Genomic DNA, 22,547 nt, shown 5'->3' on the forward strand with positions numbered 1-22,547 from the left:
TACATTGTAGCGGCTCTACACCCCCCGTAGTCACTGTTGCAGGCCGGTATCTACATTGTAGCGGCTCTACACCCCCTGTAGTTCCCGTTACAGGCCGGTATCTACATTGTAGCGGCTCTACACCCCCTGTAGTCACTGTTACAGGCCGGTATCTACATTGTAGCGGCTCTACACCCCCTGTAGTCACTGTTACAGGCCGGTATCTACATTGTGGCGGCTCTACACTTCCCGTAGTCACTGTTACAGGCCCGTATCTACATTGTAGCGGCTCTACACCCCCTGTAGTCACTGTTACAGGCCGGTATCTACATTGTGGCGGCTCTACACCCCCTGTAGTCACCGTTACAGGCCGGTATCTACATTGTAGCGGCTCTACACCTCCTGTAGTCACTGTTACAGGCCGGTATCTACATTGTAGCGGCTCTACACCCCTGTAGTCACAGTTACAGGCCGGTATCTACATTGTAGCGGCTCTACACCCCCGGTAGTCACTGTTACAGGCTGGTATCTACACTGTGGCGGCTCTACACCCCCCGGAGTCACTGTTACAGGCCGGTATCTACATTGTGGCGGCTCTACACCCCCTGTAGTCCCTGTTACAGGCCGGTACCTACATTGTAGCGGCCCTACACCCCCTGTAGTGCCCGTTACAGGCCGGTATCTACATTGTGGCGGCTCTACACCCCCTGTAGTCCCTGTTACAGGCCGGTACCTACATTGTAGCGGCTCTACACCCCCTGTAGTCACTGTTACAGGCCGGTATCTACATTGTAGCGGCTCTACACCCCCTGTAGTCACTGTTACAGGCCGGTATCTACATTGTAGCGGCTCTACACCCCCTGTAGTCACTGTTATAGGCCGGTATCTACATTGTAGCGGCTCTACACCCCCTGTAGTCACTGTTACAGGCCGGTATCTACATTGTAGCGGCTCTACACCCCCTGTAGTCACAGTTACAGGCCGGTATCTACATTGTAGCGGCTCTACACCCCCTGTAGTCACAGTTACAGGCCGCTATCTACATTGTAGCGGCTCTACACCCCCTGTAGTCACTGTTACAGGCCGTTATCTACATTGTAGCGGCTCTACACCCCCTGTAGTCCCCGTTACAGGCCGGTATCTACATTGTAGCGGCTCTACACCCCCTGCAGTCACTGCTACAGGCCGGTATCTACATTGTAGCGGCTCTACACCCCCTGCAGTCACTGCTACAGGCTGGTATCTACATTGTAGCGGCTCTACACCCCCTGCAGTCACTGTTACAGGCCGGTATTCTACATTGTAGCGGCTCTACACCCCCTGTAGTCACTGTTACAGGCCGGTATCTACATTGTAGCAGCTCTACACTCCCTGTAGTCACTGTTACAGGCCGGTATCTATACCATAGCGGTTCTACACCCCCCGTAGTCACTGTTACAGGCCAGTATCTACATTGTAGCGGCTCTACATCCCCTGTAGTCACTGTTACAGGCCGGTATCTATACCATAGCGGTTCTACACCCCCCGTAGTCACTGTTACAGGCCAGTATCTACATTGTAGCGGCTCTACATCCCCTGTAGTCACTGTGACAGGCCGGTATCTATACCATAGCGGTTCTACACCCCCTGTAGTCACTGTTACAGGCCGGTATCTACATTGTAGCGGCTCTACACCCCCTGTAGTCATTGTTACAGGCCGGTATCTACATTGTAGCGGCTCTACACCCCCTGTAGTCCCCGTTACAGGCCGGTATCTACATTGTAGCGGCTCTACACCCCCTGTAGTCCCCGTTACAGGCCGGTATCTACATTGTAGCGGCTCTACACCCCCTGTAGTCCCCGTTACAGGCCGGTATCTACATTGTAGCGGCTCTACACCCCCTGTAGTCCCCGTTACAGGCCGGTATATACATTGTAGCGGCTCTACACCCCCTGTAGTCCCCGTTACAGGCCGGTATCTACATTGTAGCGGCTCTACACCCCCTGCAGTCACTGTTACAGGCCGGTATCTACATTGTAGCGGCTCTACACCCCCTGTAGTCCCCGTTACAGGCCGGTATCTACATTGTAGCGGCTCTACACCCCCTGTAGTCCCCGTTACAGGCCGGTATCTACATTGTAGCGGCTCTACACCCCCTGTAGTCACTGTTACAGGCCGGTATCTACATTGTAGCGGCTCTACACCCCCTGTAGTCCCCGTTACAGGCCGGTATCTACATTGTAGCGGGTCTACACCCCCTGTAGTCCCCGTTACAGGCCGGTATCTACATTGTAGCGGGTCTACACCCCCTGTAGTCACAGTTACAGGCCGGTATCTACATTGTAGCGGCTCTACACCCCCGGTAGTCACTGTTACAGGCTGGTATCTACACTGTGGCGGCTCTACACCCCCCGGAGTCACTGTTACAGGCCGGTATCTACATTGTAGCGGCTCTACACCCCCGTAGTCACTGTTACAGGCTGGTATCTACACTGTGGCGGCTCTACACCCCCTGTAGTCCCTGTTACAGGCCGGTACCTACATTGTAGCGGCCCTACACCCCCTGTAGTCCCCGTTACAGGCCGGTATCTACATTGTAGCGGCTCTACACCCCCTGTAGTCACTGTTACAGGCCGGTATCTACATTGTAGCGGCTCTACACCCCCTGTAGTCACTGTTACAGGCCGGTATCTACATTGTAGCGGCTCTACACCCCCTGTAGTCACTGTTACAGGCCGGTATCTACATTGTAGCGGCTCTACACCCCCTGTAGTCACTGTTACAGGCCGGTATCTACATTGTAGCGGCTCTACACTCCCTGTAGTCACTTTTACAGGCCGGTATCTACATTGTAGCGGCTCTACACCCCCTGTAGTCACAGTTACAGGCCGCTATCTACATTGTAGCGGCTCTACACCCCCTGTAGTCACTGTTACAGGCCGTTATCTACATTGTAGCGGCTCTACACCCCCTGTAGTCCCCGTTACAGGCCGGTATCTACATTGTAGCGGCTCTACACCCCCTGCAGTCACTGCTACAGGCCGGTATCTACATTGTAGCGGCTCTACACCCCCTGCAGTCACTGCTACAGGCTGGTATCTACATTGTAGCGGCTCTACACCCCCTGCAGTCACTGCTACAGGACGGTATCTACATTGTAGCGGCTCTACACCCCCTGCAGTCACTGTTACAGGCCGGTATTCTACATTGTAGCGGCTCTACACCCCCTGTAGTCACTGTTACAGGCCAGTATCTACATTGTAGCGACTCTACACCCCCTGCAGTCACTGTTACAGGCCGGTATCTACATTGTAGCGGCGCTACACCCCCTGTAGTCACTGTTATAGGCTATCTACATTATAGCGGCTCTACACCCCCTGTAGTCCCTGTTACAGGCTGGTATCTACATTGTAGCGGCTCTACACCCCCTGTAGTCACAGTTACAGGCCGGTATCTACATTGTAGCGGCTCTACACCCCCTGTAGTCACTGTTACAAGCCGGTATCTACATTGTAGTGGCTCTACACCTCCTGTAGTCACTGTTACAGGCCGGTATCTACATTGTAGCGGCTCTACACCCCCTGTAGCCACCGTTACAGGCCGGTATCTACATTGCAGCGGCTCTGCCCCCCACTGTAGTCCCCGTTACAGGCCGGTATCTACATTGTAGCGGCTCTACACCCCCTGTAGTCACCGTTACAGGCCGGTATCTACATTGTAGCGGCCCTACACCCCCTGTAGTCCCCGTTACAGGCCGGTATCTACATTGTAGCGGCTCTACACCCCCTGTAGTCACTGTTACAGGCCGGTATCTACATTGTAGCGGCCCTACACCCCCTGTAGTCACTGTTACAGGCCGGTATCTACATTGTGGCGGCTCTACACTTCCCGTAGTCACTGTTACAGGCCGGTATCTATATTGTAGCGGCTCCAAACCCCCTGTAGTCACTGTTACAGGCCGGTATCTACATTGTAGCGGCTCCAAACCCCCTGTAGTCACTGTTACAGGCCGGTATCTACATTGTAGCGGCTCTACACCCCCTGTAGTCACTGTTAAAGGCCCGTATCTACATTGTAGCGGCTCTACACCCCCTGTAGTCACTGTTACAGGCCGGTATTTACATTGTAGCGGCTCTACACCCACTGTAGTCACTGTTACAGGCCGGTATCTACATTGTAGCGGCTCTACACCCCCTGTAGTCACTGTTACAGGCCGGTATCTACATTGTAGCGGCTCTACACCCCCTGTAGTCACCGTTACAGGCCGCTATCTACATTGTAGCGGCTCTACACCCCCCTGTAGTCACTGTTACAGGCCGCTATCTACATTGTAGCGGCTCTACACCCCCCTGTAGTCACAGTTACAGGCCGGTATCTACATTGTTGCGGCTCTACACCCCCTGTAGTCACTGTTACAGCCTGGTATCTACATTGTAGCGGCTCTACACCCCCTGTAGTCCCTGTTACAGGCCGGTATCTACATTGTAGCGGCTCTACACCCCCTGTAGTCACCGTTACAGGCCGGTATCTACATTGTAGCGGCTCTACCCTCCCTGTAGTCACTGTTACAGCCTGGTATCTACATTGTAGCGGCTCTACACCCCCTGTAGTCACTGTTACAGGCCGGTATCTACATTGTAGCGGCTCTACACCCCCTGTAGTCACTGTTACAGGCCGGTATCTACATCGTAGTGGCTCTACACCCCCTTGGTATCTACAGTGTATAAGGTCTACACTGTCTGTACAACTCCTACTGTGTCTGCTGTAATTCTCTGGGCATTGTGTTATGTTGCAGGTATTAGATAGTCTCATGACAACCACCATATTTTATGATTGAATTTAACCTTTCACACTTCACAATACATTTTTTCTAGTGTGTTCAGAATTACTCGTCTAATTTGTCCATAAAACCTTTTCCTGCTTGTAATCTGAAATCGATGTTTTCATCCATTGACGTGAGGGATGTGATCGGTCTCCATAGTGTCTGACTGTGATGATGCATTTTGCATTTGCTGAACCAGGCGGCCCCTTCAGAGATAACAGAATATTCTGCATCCGTCTAGGGGTTTTCTCCAGCACACGCAAAACTTATAAAGGAAGCGAGGAAACTATTTCACGAGAGCGAGGACTTCCTATTGTCTTGGCCTGTGTGGTGTTTGATGACTGATGTGCAGAGAGGGGCGGAGGGGTTAAACAACGGCGGCTCATGAGCAGATGACGGGATCCGTCCACAGCCACATGGAGGGGAAGCAGAAGGATCTCAGACACATCATCACGTCTCTCGGTAGCTTATAAAGTATTACAGAGCATTGTCCGAGAGGTGAACTGGGAATACCAGCCCATGAACCGCCCATCCCCCCAGGGGGTTATACTCACCACTCTAGGTCTCCTACCTGAGTGAAGGCTCCAGATATTAGCAGTATTAAGTAATGTATGCACACATTTTATAGAGATCAATTCTATACGGAAATGGTAAATTTCTGGAGACGTATTCTTTAAAAGCGAGCCTACAGTATATAAGAGGAGCAGCTGCGTCACTGGAGAAAACCCAAAGAATAAAACTCCCACCGCTCCGGGCGATGTATGGATCTCTGTGGAAGGGAGAACAGTAGCTGCAAGATGTAAGGACATAAATACTGACATAAACCCTTCAGCAGACAGCGAGCGGCTCCCATTTCCCGCTTCATTAACTATGTGACTGTCCCACTTACGACGCAGCGCTGTGGAGTGGCTGCAGACTGATGGGCGTCACGCCGTTTATCGTGGTTTGCAGATTAGCCAACAATGCCTGGATTTAAGAATCCTGCAGCAGCTGAACAGGAGGGGGGTCTGACTGCGCTGCTGTACAGCCGCCGTGTAACGGCGAGGCCCTCTTATTTATTTAATGTGTCGTCGTGTGGAAATGGTTTTCATGAAATATTTAATTTCAAAATGTACGAATATTTGCAGCTCCGTAACGCAGGTGAATGCACAGCGGGGAGGGGAGGCTAATTTTAGTCTTTTACAGAGAGAACATGTGGCGGCGCCCCTGTGTACAGTCAGGCAGAAGCAGGCGGTAAAGTGCAACTTCCACCTAAAAGCCAAATACACTTTACTTTAAGATGTGTTCAAGGGAAAGCTGGGCAACTGCCTACACAGTGACCCCACCAGCAGAATAGTGAGTGCAGCTCTGGGGTACAATGCAGAATGTAACTCAGGAGCAGTACAGGATAAGTAATGTATGTACACAGTGACTCCACCAGCAGAATAGTGAGTGCAGCTCTGGGGTACAATGCAGAATGTAACTCAGGAGCAGTACAGGATAAGTAATGTATGTACACAGTGACTCCACCAGCAGAATAGTGAGTGCAGCTCTGGGGTATAATACAAGATGTAACTCAGGATCAGCACAGGATAAGTAATGTATGTACTCAGTGACCCGACCAGCAGAATAGTGAGTGCAGCTCTGGAGTATAATACAGGATGTAACTCAAGATCAGTATAGATAGAAAAGGGCGTTCTACACAGGGTGATGTTCATATACACATTCACTCTCAATTGTTGCCCAATGTAGACATGTCACAGGACCAAAGAACAAAACAGTCGTTTGTTGTAGTCGTTGACGGTATCTTTTATGCGGGTGCAAGAATAACTGTTGGGGGCGCTCTTCATTGTGTAAACAGGAGATCTGCTGCCAACAGTAACATAGAAGTAGCACAAGAGGGAGGAACGAATAGTCGCACCAATGATCGTTCATGTGAACCCTCTGAGCCCCACATAAAGGAGCGCCGATCTACTGCCTTATCGTTGGAACTCATTACAGGCAGAACATCTGAAAAATGACTTCTACAGTAACTCATTATATACGCACACACGCATGCATACATACATACATACATACATACATACACCAAAATGTATGCGTGGGGGAGCAGAGCTTCGGGAAGACGCAGCCCCAACCGTAGCATCGGCCTCCGCCTGCATCCATCTATTTTTGTTCCGCCGCTCCTCACCCCCTCCCTCTTCAGAGGCTGCAGGTGAACAGCAGAGATCTAACAGACTGTTCCTGCGCTCGGAGCGCTCTCCCCGCTGGTCTCTCCGACAGACAAAAAGCATTAAGTATACATAAAGGAAGCTGGTGAGCCACAAGCGGTGACACAGCTCTTACCTGGGGCATAGCCGGGGCTGCTGGTCGCATACATGTTGGGATTATAGGCAGGAGCGGCTGTGGGGTATCCAGCGGGGTAACCTAGAGGGAAAGACAAAGCCGGTGAGAAGCGAACAATCCTGGAAGGGTGAAATCAAAACTGCAGCATCAGCAGACGACGGCAGAGAGGAGACGTCGCCATGTTCCTGCCTGCTGACAACGCCAAGTGCTTCATGTGTCGCAGCGACGCCATCCGCACCTCCGGCGTGCTCCTGAAATCCACATTATGTCTGGACTGAAAGTGGCGCTAAATACAAAGCTAAATGCAGCGATGGCCGCAAGCTGCTTAACCCCTTCCCACCCCAGACGTAAATGTACACCCTGGCTGGGAAGCAGGTCCTGCGAATGGACATACATTCACGTCCTATAGATGTTGTGGTCTGTCCCTGTGACTGACAGCTGGCCTCCCGCTATTAACCACTTACATGCCATGAACAATAATGATGGCGGCATGTAAAGGGTTCACAGAGGGAGGGAGCTCCCTCTGACAAGTCACCGTTCCTTCGCCATCTAATAGCGGAGGGCTGATAGCTCGCCATGGCCTGTGATCGTTATGAGAAGCGATAATATATTAGCAGAGAAATCATAGCATCACAGGTTCAAGTCCCCTACAGGGACTAAAAATAAATGTGGGGGGGAAATAAAGTGTAAATACATTTTGTGCACTTTTCCCTGCATGTTGAAGCAAACAAAAAGTTTATAAAACCCACGTTTAGTATTGTCACATCAGTAACACTTTTTATCCTGCATGGCACACGGTAACAAAAAAAAAGGACTGAAAATGCGTTCAGTTTATTGCGCCTCCCAAAACAAACAAACAAACAAAAAAAAACCCAGTAAAAGTGACATAAAAAAAACCAAACACACACATATGTACCCAAAAATAGTACCAATAAAAACTACAGCTCATCATGCTAAAAACATTTCTCTTAGAGCTCCGTCCATAAAGAAATAATAAGGTGATGCGACTTTGCAGGCAGTGATGCGAGAGAAATAAATTCTCCAAACAAAGGGTTTTTATTGTGCAAAAGTAGAAAACGCTAAAATAAATCTTTATAAACCCCATATTTTGTTCCTGATGTAATGGTCCCGGCCTGCAGGAAGTAATGCATTATTTATGCTACATGATTAACGCTGTAAAGTTAAAAAAAATAAAAAACAACAATGGCAGAATTGGCGCTCACTCTCCCGAACCCCCTAAAAATAAATAAATAATAAAAAGCTACGCGATACATTATATACACCCAAAAATGGTACCAATAAAACTACAGCTCGCCAGACAAAAAACACCCCCCATCTGGCCGTATTGGTGGGGAAATTTTTTTTTAAAAATCACGGTTTTTGAAAAGTAGAGATGAAACTCCCCCCCCCCCCCCAAAATCATGGTGTCCTTATGGCCATGTCACTACAGGGTTAAAGGGGTTGTCCAAGCATAAAAAAAGTCTTTGAACGGCCAGGCATGCGGTAAAACAAGAGAAGCCATACTTACCGCTCTTCTACAACGGTGGAGCGGCTGCAGCGGCGATCTTGCTGCCAGCACAGACCAGAGGTCAGGTGACCCCTGCTACCAATCGCTGTCCGCTCTCCTACCATCAGCACTCACATACTGGGTACCATGATGCCAGGAGTTCGGAATGGTGACACTGCGGCCTCCGATTGGTTGCAGGGGGTCACCTGATGTCTGGTCTGAGTTGAAAGCAGGATCTTCACTGCAGCCGCTCCGCTGTTTCCCAGAGAAGGGAGAGGGGTAAGTACGGCTTGTTTTGGTATTTTAGGACATGCTCAGACCTTTAAACTATTTTTTCTTAATTCTCAGACAACCCCTTTAAAGAGAAGTCTAACCAAGATCTATTAATGATTGGTGGGGTTCTGACGAGTGATTCCGGGGTTACCGGTGGTCAGAAATATTTTGCACACGCCCGTGTGAATGTAGCCAAAATCTACCCCTTCGTATGTCAATATCTCATGTTTTTCAAAAGCCCTGCTTATTGTCAGTGAATGGAAACTTCCATAAAGAGGCTTCTGATCCACCCAGCGCAGATGCCGGGCTCCAGAGGAGCGGTTTTTGTTGTAGCTTATGGGGGTGTCCTAAGAAGGAGCCTCGCTCCTGACAGCCATGTGCCCTAGAGGGCATGAAACAACCCCTTTAATTATTCTTATGCCCCCATTACTAGTACAGATCACTGATTATTAAAGGGGTATCCCCCCAACTGCTCCTGTGCTAGTCCCATTGAAATGAACGGAGCGGCAGCGTGTATGCTCGGCCTTCACTACATGCAATCTCCTTGCAGATGAGGGGGACATGGGACCCCCGTTCTCGGGGACCGTCCTAGTAAAGGATGATCCTCCTAACATGTGGACAGGTAATGAAGCCATACCCCTTTAATACACTTTTTTCGTCTTCCCTGCGTCCAGCTCCGCCGCCGCATACCAGCCTGAAGCAGAGAGCGAGCGGCTGCACTTGTCTTATTGTTCTGATGTACTGGAAAGAAAAGCTAATGGCCGCCTGGGGCCGGCGAGGCTCGGAGAAGACTCATTGTGCGCAGGCTGCGTTTGTGAGGACTTACAGGTCATTGCAAGCAGCTGGTGAAATCAATAATGGTATAAACAGCATCCTGAGCCACGAGGAATCCGCTTAATGCGGCGCTGCGGGAAGATCTCAGGGACCCCCGCCGACGGCGCCATCCATTACATCTCCGACATCCTCCGGCTCCTTCCAACATGCATCTCTTCCTGAAATTTGTGGTGCAATTCCTCACCAGTTTCCAGATCTCTTCTTGCTGTCACTGAATGGGAACATTCATTCTTTACATCCAGATCTGTGCATTCTGCACTAAGACTTACTGAGTTATGTCCGCTGACCGCCCTTTATTAGAGCCCCGGCCCACTTACGATTGGCGCTTCCCTCTAAGGAGATTATCCCTGTGATTCATTCTCATGTTAACGCGGTGATCATTCTTCATTCCGGGCGATGTGAATGACGGCGTTCTCTCATGCAGAACGTGTTGAGATCGTCTTTATGTCAGGTGAACCAAGAGCGCGAATCATTGCCTCCAAAAATCTGCTGACCGAGGCGAGAACAGTGGCAGCAGATGCTTCGTCCGTAACCGTTTCTGGTCGTCCACAAGTTTGGCGCTGCATTGTGGGTAACGGGAGGTCTGGTTGGACGGCGTTGAATATAGCGATGACACATGCGCTTCATCCACCTGAGGTAACAACGAGCGCAACACGTTCTGCATGAGATACCGCCAGCATTCACATTGTCTGTGGTGAAGAATAACCACCGTGTTAACGTGAGAACGAATAAAGTTATACTAGGATGACGCCGCCGTGTATTCCCCACCCGTCTGATATATCACACACCGACCTTCCCGTCGGAAAAACTAGGAGAATCCAAGATGGCGGCATTCACAATGGCCGTCATCTTGGTGACACGGCCTAACAGGTTCCCCCTTCCCCGCAGCTTGTATGCAGTCTTCATTCTTTATGGGCGTTTCTGCCCTTTTGAGGCGCCCTGTATATGTACAAAATAAATAGAGGTCCCAGCAGTGACAGGGTTAATCGCGCCCGCTGATATATCCGCTTCCACTCTTATGTGCGGTGCATGCTCTCCAGTGCCAAGCCATTAGAGATTAGCACCGACTGGGAAGACCTCATCATCACCCGTTTCTCGCCCCGGCCCCGTTTCCATGGAAATGCAGATAATTATCCATATTGCAATTGATTTTTGGTCCTGTTATGTGCGAGGCGAAAAAACGGAAGCGAGTATCAACAGCAAAGGAGACGGGACTGACGTTATATGCAAATAAAATCTGCAATACTCGGGGGGCGGAGCTTGTAGACTAATTAAAGGGGGTCTCCAGATATGGAGGACTTGACCCGCTCAGGTTGGGTTATATCTTGCTCCTGGAGTTCAGGGCTGCCCGTTACACCCGGGAACACGGCTCTGGCTTATATTCCTAGTCATTGGTACAAGGTTTCTTAAAAGGTCAGACATGGACTTGCAGGCATGCTGCCTTCCAATAGGTGGCGCTGCAGAGGTATTGTTCCATCTTTCCATTTGCATATCTCCCAGGAGGAGCTTGCATGGCCTTATAAGTCTTCTCACAATTTCTAGCTCCTCTACCTAAGGAGAAACTGTACCCTTCCCGACTCCTAGAACCTGTAGTCACACTTAAAGGGAATCTGTCAGGTCCCATGAGACCCTCACAACCCAAGGTTATGTGGCCGCCTGCAGGGTCATCGTTGAGGGCCATTTGGGTGACAGAGCGGAGCTTTCTTCCTCTGTAGGACCATTTAAATGTAGCTGTTGGATATGACAAAAATCGCATGGTTAAATGGGGTTGTCCATTTGTAAACTATTGGTGGCCTATCCTCAAGAGAGGTCATCAATAGTAGATCAGCGGGGGTCATCACTTGGAATCAACTGCTCGCCATGCTGATACACTGAGCCGCTTCCATGGGAAGCAGACAGCTCCGTTCTTATAGCAGTGGCCAGGCTTGGTATTACAGGCACTGAAGCTAATGGGAACCTGCCCTGCAATCCCAAGCCTGTCCACTGACGTAAGAACGGAGCAGTCTGCTTCTTGCGGAAATCAACTGCGGAGTGCACAAGCATGCCAGTTTAGTGAAAAGCTGATTGGTGGGGGTCCCAAGCAACGGACCCTGGCCTTTTTATTATTGATGACCAGTGCTGAGGACGACCATCAATAGTTTACAACCCCTTTTGATGCGGTAATCGAAGTTCTCTCTGATCACAGGCACTGAGGACTGGTATCGGCTGTCCATAAAAACCTTGCCAAAAGATTAAAAGGAGCCCGTTATGTTACGGAGCTGATGAGCTATGAGGGTCACCGGGGGGGACATGACCTTCATACTCTTCTGCGTCCCTCCGGCTGTCCGCTCAGGAAGCCTCCTCTGGTTGCCGACATCAGACCCCTCTCTACATTGCCTGCAAGCGTACACATGCGGTCCTCTCAGACAGGTGAATCCGATGCAAGCAACAAGGGGCAGCAAATGGAGAAAGTCACATGACTGGATTTAGTAGCCCATCCTATGAGCCCAATAGCCATAGGTTATGGGGCTGATCGGAATGGACAGGTTCCTTTTAACCCCTTGGTGACATACACATACATTGGATGAGCGCAGGGTTTGCAAGGACAAACGACACCCTTGTGAAGGCCCCCAAAGATACCTGCAATTGTAGGATATACTGAAATACCGAAGTACTGCAGTATATTGTAGCAAATAATCACAAGTTTAAGTCCTCTAAATAAGAAGGTTCCATTCACAGACACCAAGCAGCGATCCCGGAAAGGACAAGAAAATTCTGCAAACTACATTAAAAATGTCTATTTTTCCCCCATGGTTTACAAGTATTTAGCGATGACTGGACGAGTTCGATGCGTATGATTGAGTGCGATCAGTAACGAGAGCGGACACGGCCGGCGGCACAGATGCAGGTATCACTATGCACACCAGCAGGCGGCTCACGCTCCGTTCTGTAATCGCTGCCCACTCCCCCGGGGCCGCCGCTTAATATAGCATCCGTCTAAAACAAAGCAACGCGAACATGTTGTGTAATTAGGGAAAGGGGGGGGGGGGCAAAATCAACAGAGCCGAGTAATTAAGGAAGATTATAAATTTAGAAACACAAAGTTTGGACGTAAAGGGAGGTGACGACAGATGGAGGAGAAACGTGAGCAAGTCTGCTAAAATAACAGAAAATCAGAAGAAAACAAACGGCGTCCTTATTATTGTCCTGCCGAAGAGTTAAAATCTGCTGCGGATTTTAATTCTTCTTTTGCCCGTGGACATGAGGCCTAAGACATCATCATCGTCGCATTGCAAGAGCCGTAACTTGTAGAGATCTCCCTATAGGCTTGATTTTTGGGGAAGAGTTGTATTTTCTGAGGAACATATAATGTGTTATCGGGGGATGGGGATCTCCTGCTGAAGCGGCGGGGATCGGCGAGAATACAAATCCCTGCTGTTAATCCCTTACATGTTGATTGTGGCATAAAAAGGGGTCCACAGAGGGAGGGCGCTCCCTCTGTGAGGTCATCTGCCATGTCATAGAGAAGGGACAATAGTGTCTGGGTCAGCCATAGCCTCTGCAGTACAGTATGAGGGCAATCATAGCCTCACAGGTTTAAGTCCCCTACAGGGACATGAAAATATTTTTGCGTACCGTAACACATCCGTAAAAACCCGTACAAAAAACACTTTTTTCCCTAGACAGCAAACACCATACAAAAATGCATTCTTGTCTGGCATGGGGCCGGCAGCATTGCGATGTTGGGGTGCATTAAAAAAAGCGCTGTCAACCGCGTTCAAAAATGTTGCTGGAAATCGGGGTGAAATGCCACAATTTCGAGCGGCGTGTGTGAGAGCGGCCGAACAGAGCTCCATCCGTGGAAGTTGATGCGTTTTCTCCCTTGGTAAGTTCTAGAATCGCACCGCAGCGCGTCACACAAAACACGAAGCCTCAAAAGGCCGTGTTGACGGCAAAATAAAGTTATGGTCTTTGAAAAGCGGAAATGAAAATCCCCCCAATCATCGTCATGTCCTTGCGTACAGAACAGACGGTGTCACTAAGGGGTTAATGGGTGGCGAGAAGCCCTGAACCTCCCCCCTACCACATATCTTCACCGAAGCAATAGGACGGCGCCGGTTAAAAACCAAACCTGCCGGGTCCTGGATGCGGAGCGAGCGCGTCTGCAGGTATTGTATCAGCGCTGGGTGTTACATAACCCTGCAGAGCTCCGCCGCACGGAGATGGAGCCCAGACTGTTGCCATGACAACAGAACAAACCATGTACAAATTGTAACATCGCTGATGATTACATTTCCTTCAAAAGAGTGGAAATGTTACGTTCCCCTCCCGGCAGCGCCGCCCTACGTTACTAGCGCTGTGACACCAGCGTCCGTATCATCGCCGCGGGGGAGATCTGCGTGGGCTATTATTAGATGTTGCCGGGTCGGAGCGCTCATTCTGCTCAGAGTCCCTGTAAGGATTTCCGGGAAAGATCACTTAGATTTAGTAAATGGCGATAACAGAATATGGTCAGATGTTTGTATCTGTGAAGCAGACTGTACTCGGCACTCCGAGGGGGGACGGGAACGGGCAAGAGACCTAGAGGGGGGGACGGGGATGGGCAAGAGACCTAGAGGGGGGACGGGCAAGAGACCTAGAGGGGGGACGGGCAAGAGACCTAGAGGGGGGGGGGGGGGGGGGCAAGAGACCTAGAGGGGGGGGGGGGGACGGGCAAGAGACCTAGAGGGGGGGGGGGGGGCGGGCAAGAGACCTAGAGGGGGGGGGGGAGACGGGCAAGAGACCTAGAGGGGGGGGGGGGGGAGACGGGCAAGAGACCTAGAGGGGGGGGGGGGAGACGGGCAAGAGACCTAGAGGGGGGGGGGGGGGAGACGGGCAAGAGACCTAGAGGGGGGGGGGGGAGACGGGCAAGAGACCTAGAGGGGGGGGGGGGAGACGGGCAAGAGACCTAGAGGGGGGGGGGGGGGGGAGACGGGCAAGAGACCTAGAGGGGGGGGGGGGAGACGGGCAAGAGACCTAGAGGGGGGGGGGAGACGGGCAAGAGACCTAGAGGGGGGGGGGGGAGACGGGCAAGAGACCTAGAGGGGGGGGGGGGAGACGGGCAAGAGACCTAGAGGGGGGGGGGGGGGGAGACGGGCAAGAGACCTAGAGGGGGGGGGGGAGACGGGCAAGAGACCTAGAGGGGGGACGGGAGACGGGCAAGAGACCTAGAGGGGGGACGGGCAAGAGACCTAGAGGGGGGACGGGCAAGAGACCTAGAGGGGGGACGGGCAAGAGACCTAGAGGGGGGACGGGCAAGAGACCTAGAGGGGGGACGGGCAAGAGACCTAGAGGGGGGACGGGCAAGAGACCTAGAGGGGGGACGGGCAAGAGACCTAGAGGGGGGACGGGGACGGGCAAGAGACCTAGAGGGGGGACGGGGACGGGCAAGAGACCTAGAGGGGGGACGGGGACGGGCAAGAGACCTAGAGGGGGGACGGGGACGGGCAAGAGACCTAGAGGGGGGACGGGGACGGGCAAGAGACCTAGAGGGGGGACGGGGGAGGGGGAAGGAGGGAAGAGATCTAGTGGGGGACACGGGGGGGGGGGGGATAGAGACCTAGAGGGGTGGGGGGAGAAAGAAGAGACTTCGAGGGCGACAGGGAGGGGGAGAATGTAGAGACCGAGAGGAGGACAAAGGCAGGGCCAAGAGGGAGACCGAGAGGAGGACAAAGGCAGGGCCAAGAGGGAGACCGAGAGGAGGACAAAGGCAGGGCCAAGAGGGAGACCGAGAGGAGGACAAAGGCAGGGCCAAGAGGGAGACCGAGAGGAGGACAAAGGCAGGGCCAAGAGGGAGACCGAGAGGAGGACAAAGGCAGGGCCAAGAGGGAGACCGAGAGGAGGACAAAGGCAGGGCCAAGAGGGAGACCGAGAGGAGGACAAAGGCAGGGCCAAGAGGGAGACCGAGAGGAGGACAAAGGCAGGGCCAAGAGGGAGACCGAGAGGAGGACAAAGGCAGGGCCAAGAGGGAGACCGAGAGGAGGACAAAGGCAGGGCCAAGAGGGAGACCGAGAGGAGGACAAAGGCAGGGCCAAGAGGGAGACCCAGAGGAGGACAAAGGCAGGGCCAAGAGGGAGACCCAGAGGAGGACAAAGGCAGGGCCAAGAGGGAGACCCAGAGGAGGACAAAGGCAGGGCCAAGAGGGAGACCCAGAGGAGGACAAAGGCAGGGCCAAGAGGGAGACCCAGAGGAGGACAAAGGCAGGGCCAAGAGGGAGACCCAGAGGAGGACAAAGGCAGGGCCAAGAGGGAGACCCAGAGGAGGACAAAGGCAGGGCCAAGAGGGAGACCCAGAGGAGGACAAAGGCAGGGCCAAGAGGGAGACCCAGAGGAGGACAAAGGCAGGGCCAAGAGGGAGACCGAGAGGAGGACAAAGGCAGGGCGAGAGGGAGACCGAGAGGAGGACAAAGGCAGGGCGAGAGGGAGACCGAGAGGAGGACAAAGGCAGGGCCAAGAGGGAGACCGAGAGGAGGACAAAGGCAGGGCCAAGAGGGAGACCGAGAGGAGGACAAAGGCAGGGCCAAGAGGGAGACCGAGAGGAGGACAAAGGCAGGGCGAGAGGGAGACCGAGAGGAGGACAAAGGCAGGGCCAAGAGGGAGACCGAGAGGAGGACGGCAAGACAGAGAGGGGACAGGGGAAGGGCAAGGGAGACCAAGGGGGGTGTTAAGAAGGGATGACAAAGAGAAATGGAGTGGTGGCGTTAAGAAACTAAAGGGTTACTGGAGGAAAAAGTCCAGTATGGCAGCAGCAAGGTGAAAGACTACATAAAAGTAGGCAAGGAGCAAGTAGAGAAACCTTAGACTAACGAAGAAAAAGAACGACATACGTGAGAGTAAAGGGCATAAAGAAGAGACATACATGAGATCCATGCGGATGTATAAAAGAGATGTCGGCTGACAGGAGAAGAGCGGCAAGGTGTAATTAAAAAGAAGGAGAGATCTGGGAGTGCTGGAGATGGAGAGACATGACAAGAAAGGAGAAGGGATTGACAGGAAGGGAAAAAAAGACTAGGATGAAGGAGAAATATATACATAGTGACACTGAGGTCATGAAGAAAGAGGTCAGCTATAGAGGACAAGGAACAAGGAGAAAGTAGAGAGCAACAGAAGAAGCAGAGGAAGAAATGACGAAGACAAGAGGAAAAAGGAACGGGCATAAAAATAGATGCTAAGAAAGAGAAATAGAAGAGAGACATCGAGACGGGGGGGGGGGGGGGCATGTACCGGAGAGGAAGGAATAAGCCCCTGTGATGGGGAGGGGAGATATCGGGAAGAGGGAGGTTCCTGGAGAGGAAGGAATAGGTCCATGTGATGAGGATGGAAAACATCAGGAGGCTACTGGTGAGGAAGGAATAGGCCCATGTGATAGGGAGAGGAGACATCGGGAAGAAAGGGGACTAACTGAGGAAGGAATAGGCCCATGTGATAGGGAGAGGAGACATCGGGGAAGAAAGGGGACTAACTGAGGAAGGAATAGGCCCTTGTGATGGGGAGGGAAGATGTCGGGGGTAGAGGGGTTACCAGTGAGCAAGGAATAGGCCTGTGTGATGGGGAGGGAAGACATTGGGGTGGGGATTAACGGTGAGTAAGGAATAGGCCCATGCGATGAGAAGCAATAAAGATACTCGGCTGATAGTGACTATGGGGGGGGGGGGACGGAGCAGAGGTGCGCTAGTGAAAGAGGGGCGAATGCCAGGAAGCAAAGCACAGGGTGGCAATGAAGAAAAGGAGAAACAAAGGGGTGATGCGAGGTGAAAGGACAAAAAAGAACTGCAACACAGAGAGCTCTAATGAGAAAACACGCAGCTCTTACAAGTCATCTTTCAAGACTCATTCATATAAACAGCGCCAAAGAAAGTCACTGATGCAATCCTGTCTTCCTGAGTGCCAAGACGTCTTATAAATCATTCCACTGCAGAGTCATTAACATTCCAGACCAGCAACGTGTCTAGATGAAATCAGGAGGACTGCGGCCCGGAGATGCAAGCGGAGCCCACCATCAGCCATCTATAGGGGGCTTCCAAGGGGTACACACTGCGGATTAGCCAGCTGTACATCAGCCATAACATTATTGTGTAGCTCCTCCTCTGTGACCCCTCGCGGCCCGGACTCCACAAGACCTCTGCTGCGTCCTGCGGATCCTGTAAGACCTCCGTGGATCGGATGAGATCTGGGAGGAGAAGTCGTCCCCCTCATCTCTCTGTCCCTGAGCAGTTCTGCAGTGCGGCCGGCGCATTATCCTGCTGGTAGGGGGCGCTGCCATTAGGAATCCCGCTGCCATGAAGGAGGGGGACGTATCTGTACAACCTTAGGTTGAGTACCCAGCAGCTCATTGCCCATCACACTGCCCCCTGGTGGCTTGTCGCCCTCCCATCTTGGTGCCATCTCAACGGTGGCACCACTACTGTGTGGGGGGGCAGTAATGGTGGGCACTTTTACTAAAGGGGTATTCTAACTGTGTAGCCTAAAATATTTGCAGAGAAAGCCGCTGCCCCTGCACTAGGAGAGCAGCCACCTACCTGACTTCACACATCTTTTCGCTAAGCTGTGCCACATCGCAGCCGGACGTAAAATATAGAATTTGGGGAATTCTCCACCATTTAGACAGGAAGCTGCAGGAGGCTCCCGAATATTCCCTAATATCACAGACGCCCGTGTATGGTTGCCTTAAATTACTACCAATTTCCTCCTCTTCCTACTATTCAAAAATGCCGGGAGGAGGATCGCCGCCCCTCTGGATAACACGTAAGTGTGCCCTCTGCAGTCAGTCCATGCCCGTACTCACGGTTCTGCGCTGGGCGCCGGCCATGTGCCGGCCGGAGGCATTAGCATTCATGCTGTCTTAGTGGAGACCTCTCTGTCCTCGGCCCCCCTCCGGTACATGCTGTTCTTAACGTATAAGAGAGTGATGGCATTTAGCAAGAGATCAGCACATTGTGTGCCCGACCGCACGGAGAACGCCACGTTCCCTGCATACCAGCAAAAACCTTTCAGCTTGGCAGGAACAGAAAAAATGGGAGAACAGTGCAAGGAATACCAGTGCTCAATAATGGGCAGATGTTACGCGCCCGCCGTTACCGGGACCAGGGCTTGTTGTTTTTGGGTACAAGTTGAATATATATAGCTGCCGCACTCTGGGGGGACATGTAACGTGTTGGAGACGCTAGCGGCCGCGCTCTGGGGGGACATGTAACGTGTTGGAGACGCTAGCGGCCGCACTCTGGGGGGGGGGGGGGGGCATGTAACGTGTTGGAGACGCTAGCGGCCGCACTCTGGGGGGGGGGACATGTAACGTGTTGGAGACGCCTAGCGGCCGCACTCTGGGGGGGGGGGACATGTAACGTGTTGGAGACGCTAGCGGCCGCACTCTGGGGGGGGACATGTAACGTGTTGGAGACGCTAGCGGCCGCACTCTGGGGGGGGACATGTAACGTGTTGGAGACGCTAGCGGCCGCACTCTGGGGGGGGACATGTAACGTGTTGGAGACGCTAGCGGCCGCACTCTGGGGGGGACATGTAACGTGTTGGAGACGCTAGCGGCCGCACTCTGGGGGGGGGAGACATGTAACGTGTTGGAGACGCTAGCGCCGCACTCTGGGGGGGGGGGACATGTAACGTGTTGGAGACGCTAGCGGCCGCACTCTGGGGGGGGGACATGTAACGTGTTGGAGACGCTAGCGGCCGCACTCTGGGGGGGGACATGTAACGTGTTGGAGACGCTAGCGGCCGCACTCTGGGGGGGGGGGGGGGGGACATGTAACGTGTTGGAGACGCTATGCGGCCGCCTCTGGGGGGGGGGGGGGGGGACATGTAACGTGTTGGAGACGCTAGCGGCCGCACTCTGGGGGGGGGGACATGTACGTGTTGGAGACGCTAGCGGCCCGCACTCTGGGGTGGGGGAGGCATGTAACGCGTTGGAGACGCTAGCGGCCGCACTCTGGGGGGGGGGGGGGACATGTAACGCGTTGGAGACGCTAGCGGCCGCACTCTGGGGGGGGGGACATGTAACGTGTTGGAGACGCTAGCGCCGCACTCTGGGGGGGGGACATGTAACGTGTTGGAGACGCTAGCGGCCGCACTCTGGGGGGGACATGTAACGTGTTGGAGACGCTAGCGGCCGCACTCTGGGGGGGACATGTAACGTGTTGGAGACGCTAGCGGCCGCACTCTGGGGGGGACATGTAACGTGTTGGAGACGCTAGCGGCCGCACTCTGGGGGGGGACATGTAACGTGTTGGAGACGCTAGCGGCCGCACTCTGGGGGGGGACATGTAACGTGTTGGAGACGCTAGCGGCCGCACTCTGGGGGGGACATGTAACGTGTTGGAGACGCTAGCGGCCGCACTCTGGGGGGGACATGTAACGTGTTGGAGACGCTAGCGGCCGCACTCTGGGGGGGGACATGTAACGGTTTGGATGACGCTAGCGGCCGCACTCTGGGGGGGGGGGGGGGACATGTAACGTGTTGGAGACGCTAGCGGCCGCACTCTGGGGGGGGGACGGGGGGACATGTAACGTGTTGGAGACGCTAGCGGCCGCACTCGGGGGGGGGGGGGGGACATGTAACGTGTTGGAGACGCTAGCGGCCGCACTCTGGGGGGGGGGGGGGGGACATGTAACGTGTTGGAGACGCTAGCGGCCGCACTCTGGGGGGGGGGACATGTAACGTGTTGGAGACGCTAGCGGCCGCACTCTGGGGGGGGGACATGTAACGTGTTGGAGACGCTAGCGGCCGCACTCTGGGGGGGGGGACATGTAACGTGTTGGAGACGCTAGCGGCCGCACTCTGGGGGGGGGGGGGGGGGACATGTAACGTGTTGGAGACGCTAGCGGCCGCACTCTGGGGGGGGGGGGGGACATGTAACGTGTTGGAGACGCTAGCGGCCGCACTCTGGGGGGGGGGACATGTAACGTGTTGGAGACGCTAGCGGCCGCACTCTGGGGGGGGGGACATGTAACGTGTGGAGACGCTAGCGGCCGCACTCTGGGGGGGGGACATGTAACGTGTTGGAGACGCTAGCGGCCGCACTCTGGGGGGGGGACATGTAACGTGTTGGAGACGCTAGCGGCCGCACTCTGGGGGGGACATGTAACGTGTTGGAGACGCTAGCGGCCGCACTCTGGGGGGGACATGTAACGTGTTGGAGACGCTAGCGGCCGCACTCTGGGGGGGACATGTAACGTGTTGGAGACGCTAGCGGCCGCACTCTGGGGGGGACATGTAACGTGTTGGAGACGCTAGCGGCCGCACTCTGGGGGGGACATGTAACGTGTTGGAGACGCTAGCGGCCGCACTCTGGGGGGGGGACATGTAACGTGTTAGATGTCGCCGGCCGCACTCTGGGGGACATATAATGTGGTGAAGAGGTCACTGGAAGAACTCTGGGGGACATATAATGTGGTGGAGATGTCACTGGAAGCACTCTGGGGGACATATAATGTGTTGGAGATGTCACTGGCCACACTCTGGGGGACATATAATGTGTTGGAGATGTCACTGGCCACACTCTGGGGGACATATAAGGTGTTGGAGATGTCACTGGCCACACTCTGGGGACATATAAGGTGTTGGAGATGTCACTGGCCACACTCTGGGGACATATAAGGTGTTGGAGATGTCACCGGCCACACTCTGGGCGACATATAAGGTGTTGGAGATGTCACCGGCCACACTCTGGGGGACATATAAGGTGTTGGAGATGTCACCGGCCACACTCTGGGGGACATATAAGGTGTTGGAGATGTCACCGGCCACACTCTGGGGGACATATAAGGTGTTGGAGATGTCACCGGCCACACTCTGGGGGACATATAAGGTGTTGGAGATGTCACCGGCCACACTCTGGGGGACATATAAGGTGTTGGAGATGTCACCGGCCACACTCTGGGGGACATATAAGGTGTTGGAGATGTCACCGGCCACACTCTGGGGGACATATAAGGTGTTGGAGATGTCACCGGCCACACTCTGGGGGACATATAAGGTGTTGGAGATGTCACCGGCCACACTCTGGGGGACATATAAGGTGTTGGAGATGTCACCGGCCACACTCTGGGGGACATATAAGGTGTTGGAGATGTCACCGGCCACACTCTGGGGGACATATAATGTGTTGGAGATGTCACTGGAAGCACTCTGGGGGACATATAATGTGTTGGAGATGTCACCGGCCGCACTCTGGGGGACATATAATGTGTTGGAGATGTCACTGGAAGCACTCTGGGGGACATATAATGTGGTGGAGATGTTACTGGCCGCACTCTGGGGGACATTAGGTGTTGGAGATGTCACTGGCCGCACTTTGGGGGACATATAATGTGTTGGAGAGGTCACTGGAAGCACTCTGGGGGACATATAATGTGTTGGAGATGTCACTGGAAGCACTCTGTGGGACATATAATGTGGTGGAGATGTTACTGGCCGCACTCTGGGGGACATTATGTGTTGGAGATGTTACTGGCCACACTCTGGGGGACATATGTGATGCAGAAAGTTCAATATCGTTTTTAGGGGGCAGCTGGGACCCCTCCATCCCACCAGAACTTGCGCCACTGTTTTGGAGTTCTGTTTTTATGGCATTCACAATTTGGTAAAATAACCGGATAACGTTCTTAGTTCAGTGACATCACCAGGTTGTGTTCACTACGTGTAATATGCTGCACAATCATCCCCCATGTGAATGAGCCCCAAGGCCCAGAACATTGTTATCTGCGGGCGGCGGAGCCCTGTGTGGGCTTGCTTCTCGCAGTTAGAGTTGCAGATTTGATTGGCATCATCTCGAGGTCCAGGTGACTTTTGGATGCATTTTA

At 53.3% G+C, this 22,547-nt stretch overlaps 1 protein-coding gene across 1 annotated transcript in view; it reads right to left on the bottom strand.

Annotated features, from left to right (window-relative positions):
• Nucleotides 1–22,547, bottom strand: part of FAM168A (family with sequence similarity 168 member A) — an 83,654-nt gene that overhangs the window by 11,141 nt on the left and 49,966 nt on the right. Inside the window, exon 4 of the mRNA XM_066588331.1 lies at nucleotides 7,107–7,187. Within this exon, the coding sequence (XP_066444428.1) occupies nucleotides 7,107–7,187 (81 nt within the window). The remainder of the gene's footprint in view (nucleotides 1–7,106; nucleotides 7,188–22,547) is intronic.

The sequence above is a fragment of the Eleutherodactylus coqui genome, chromosome 1 (genome assembly GCF_035609145.1).
Source record: "Eleutherodactylus coqui strain aEleCoq1 chromosome 1, aEleCoq1.hap1, whole genome shotgun sequence".
Lineage (NCBI taxonomy): Eukaryota > Metazoa > Chordata > Amphibia > Anura > Eleutherodactylidae > Eleutherodactylus > Eleutherodactylus coqui.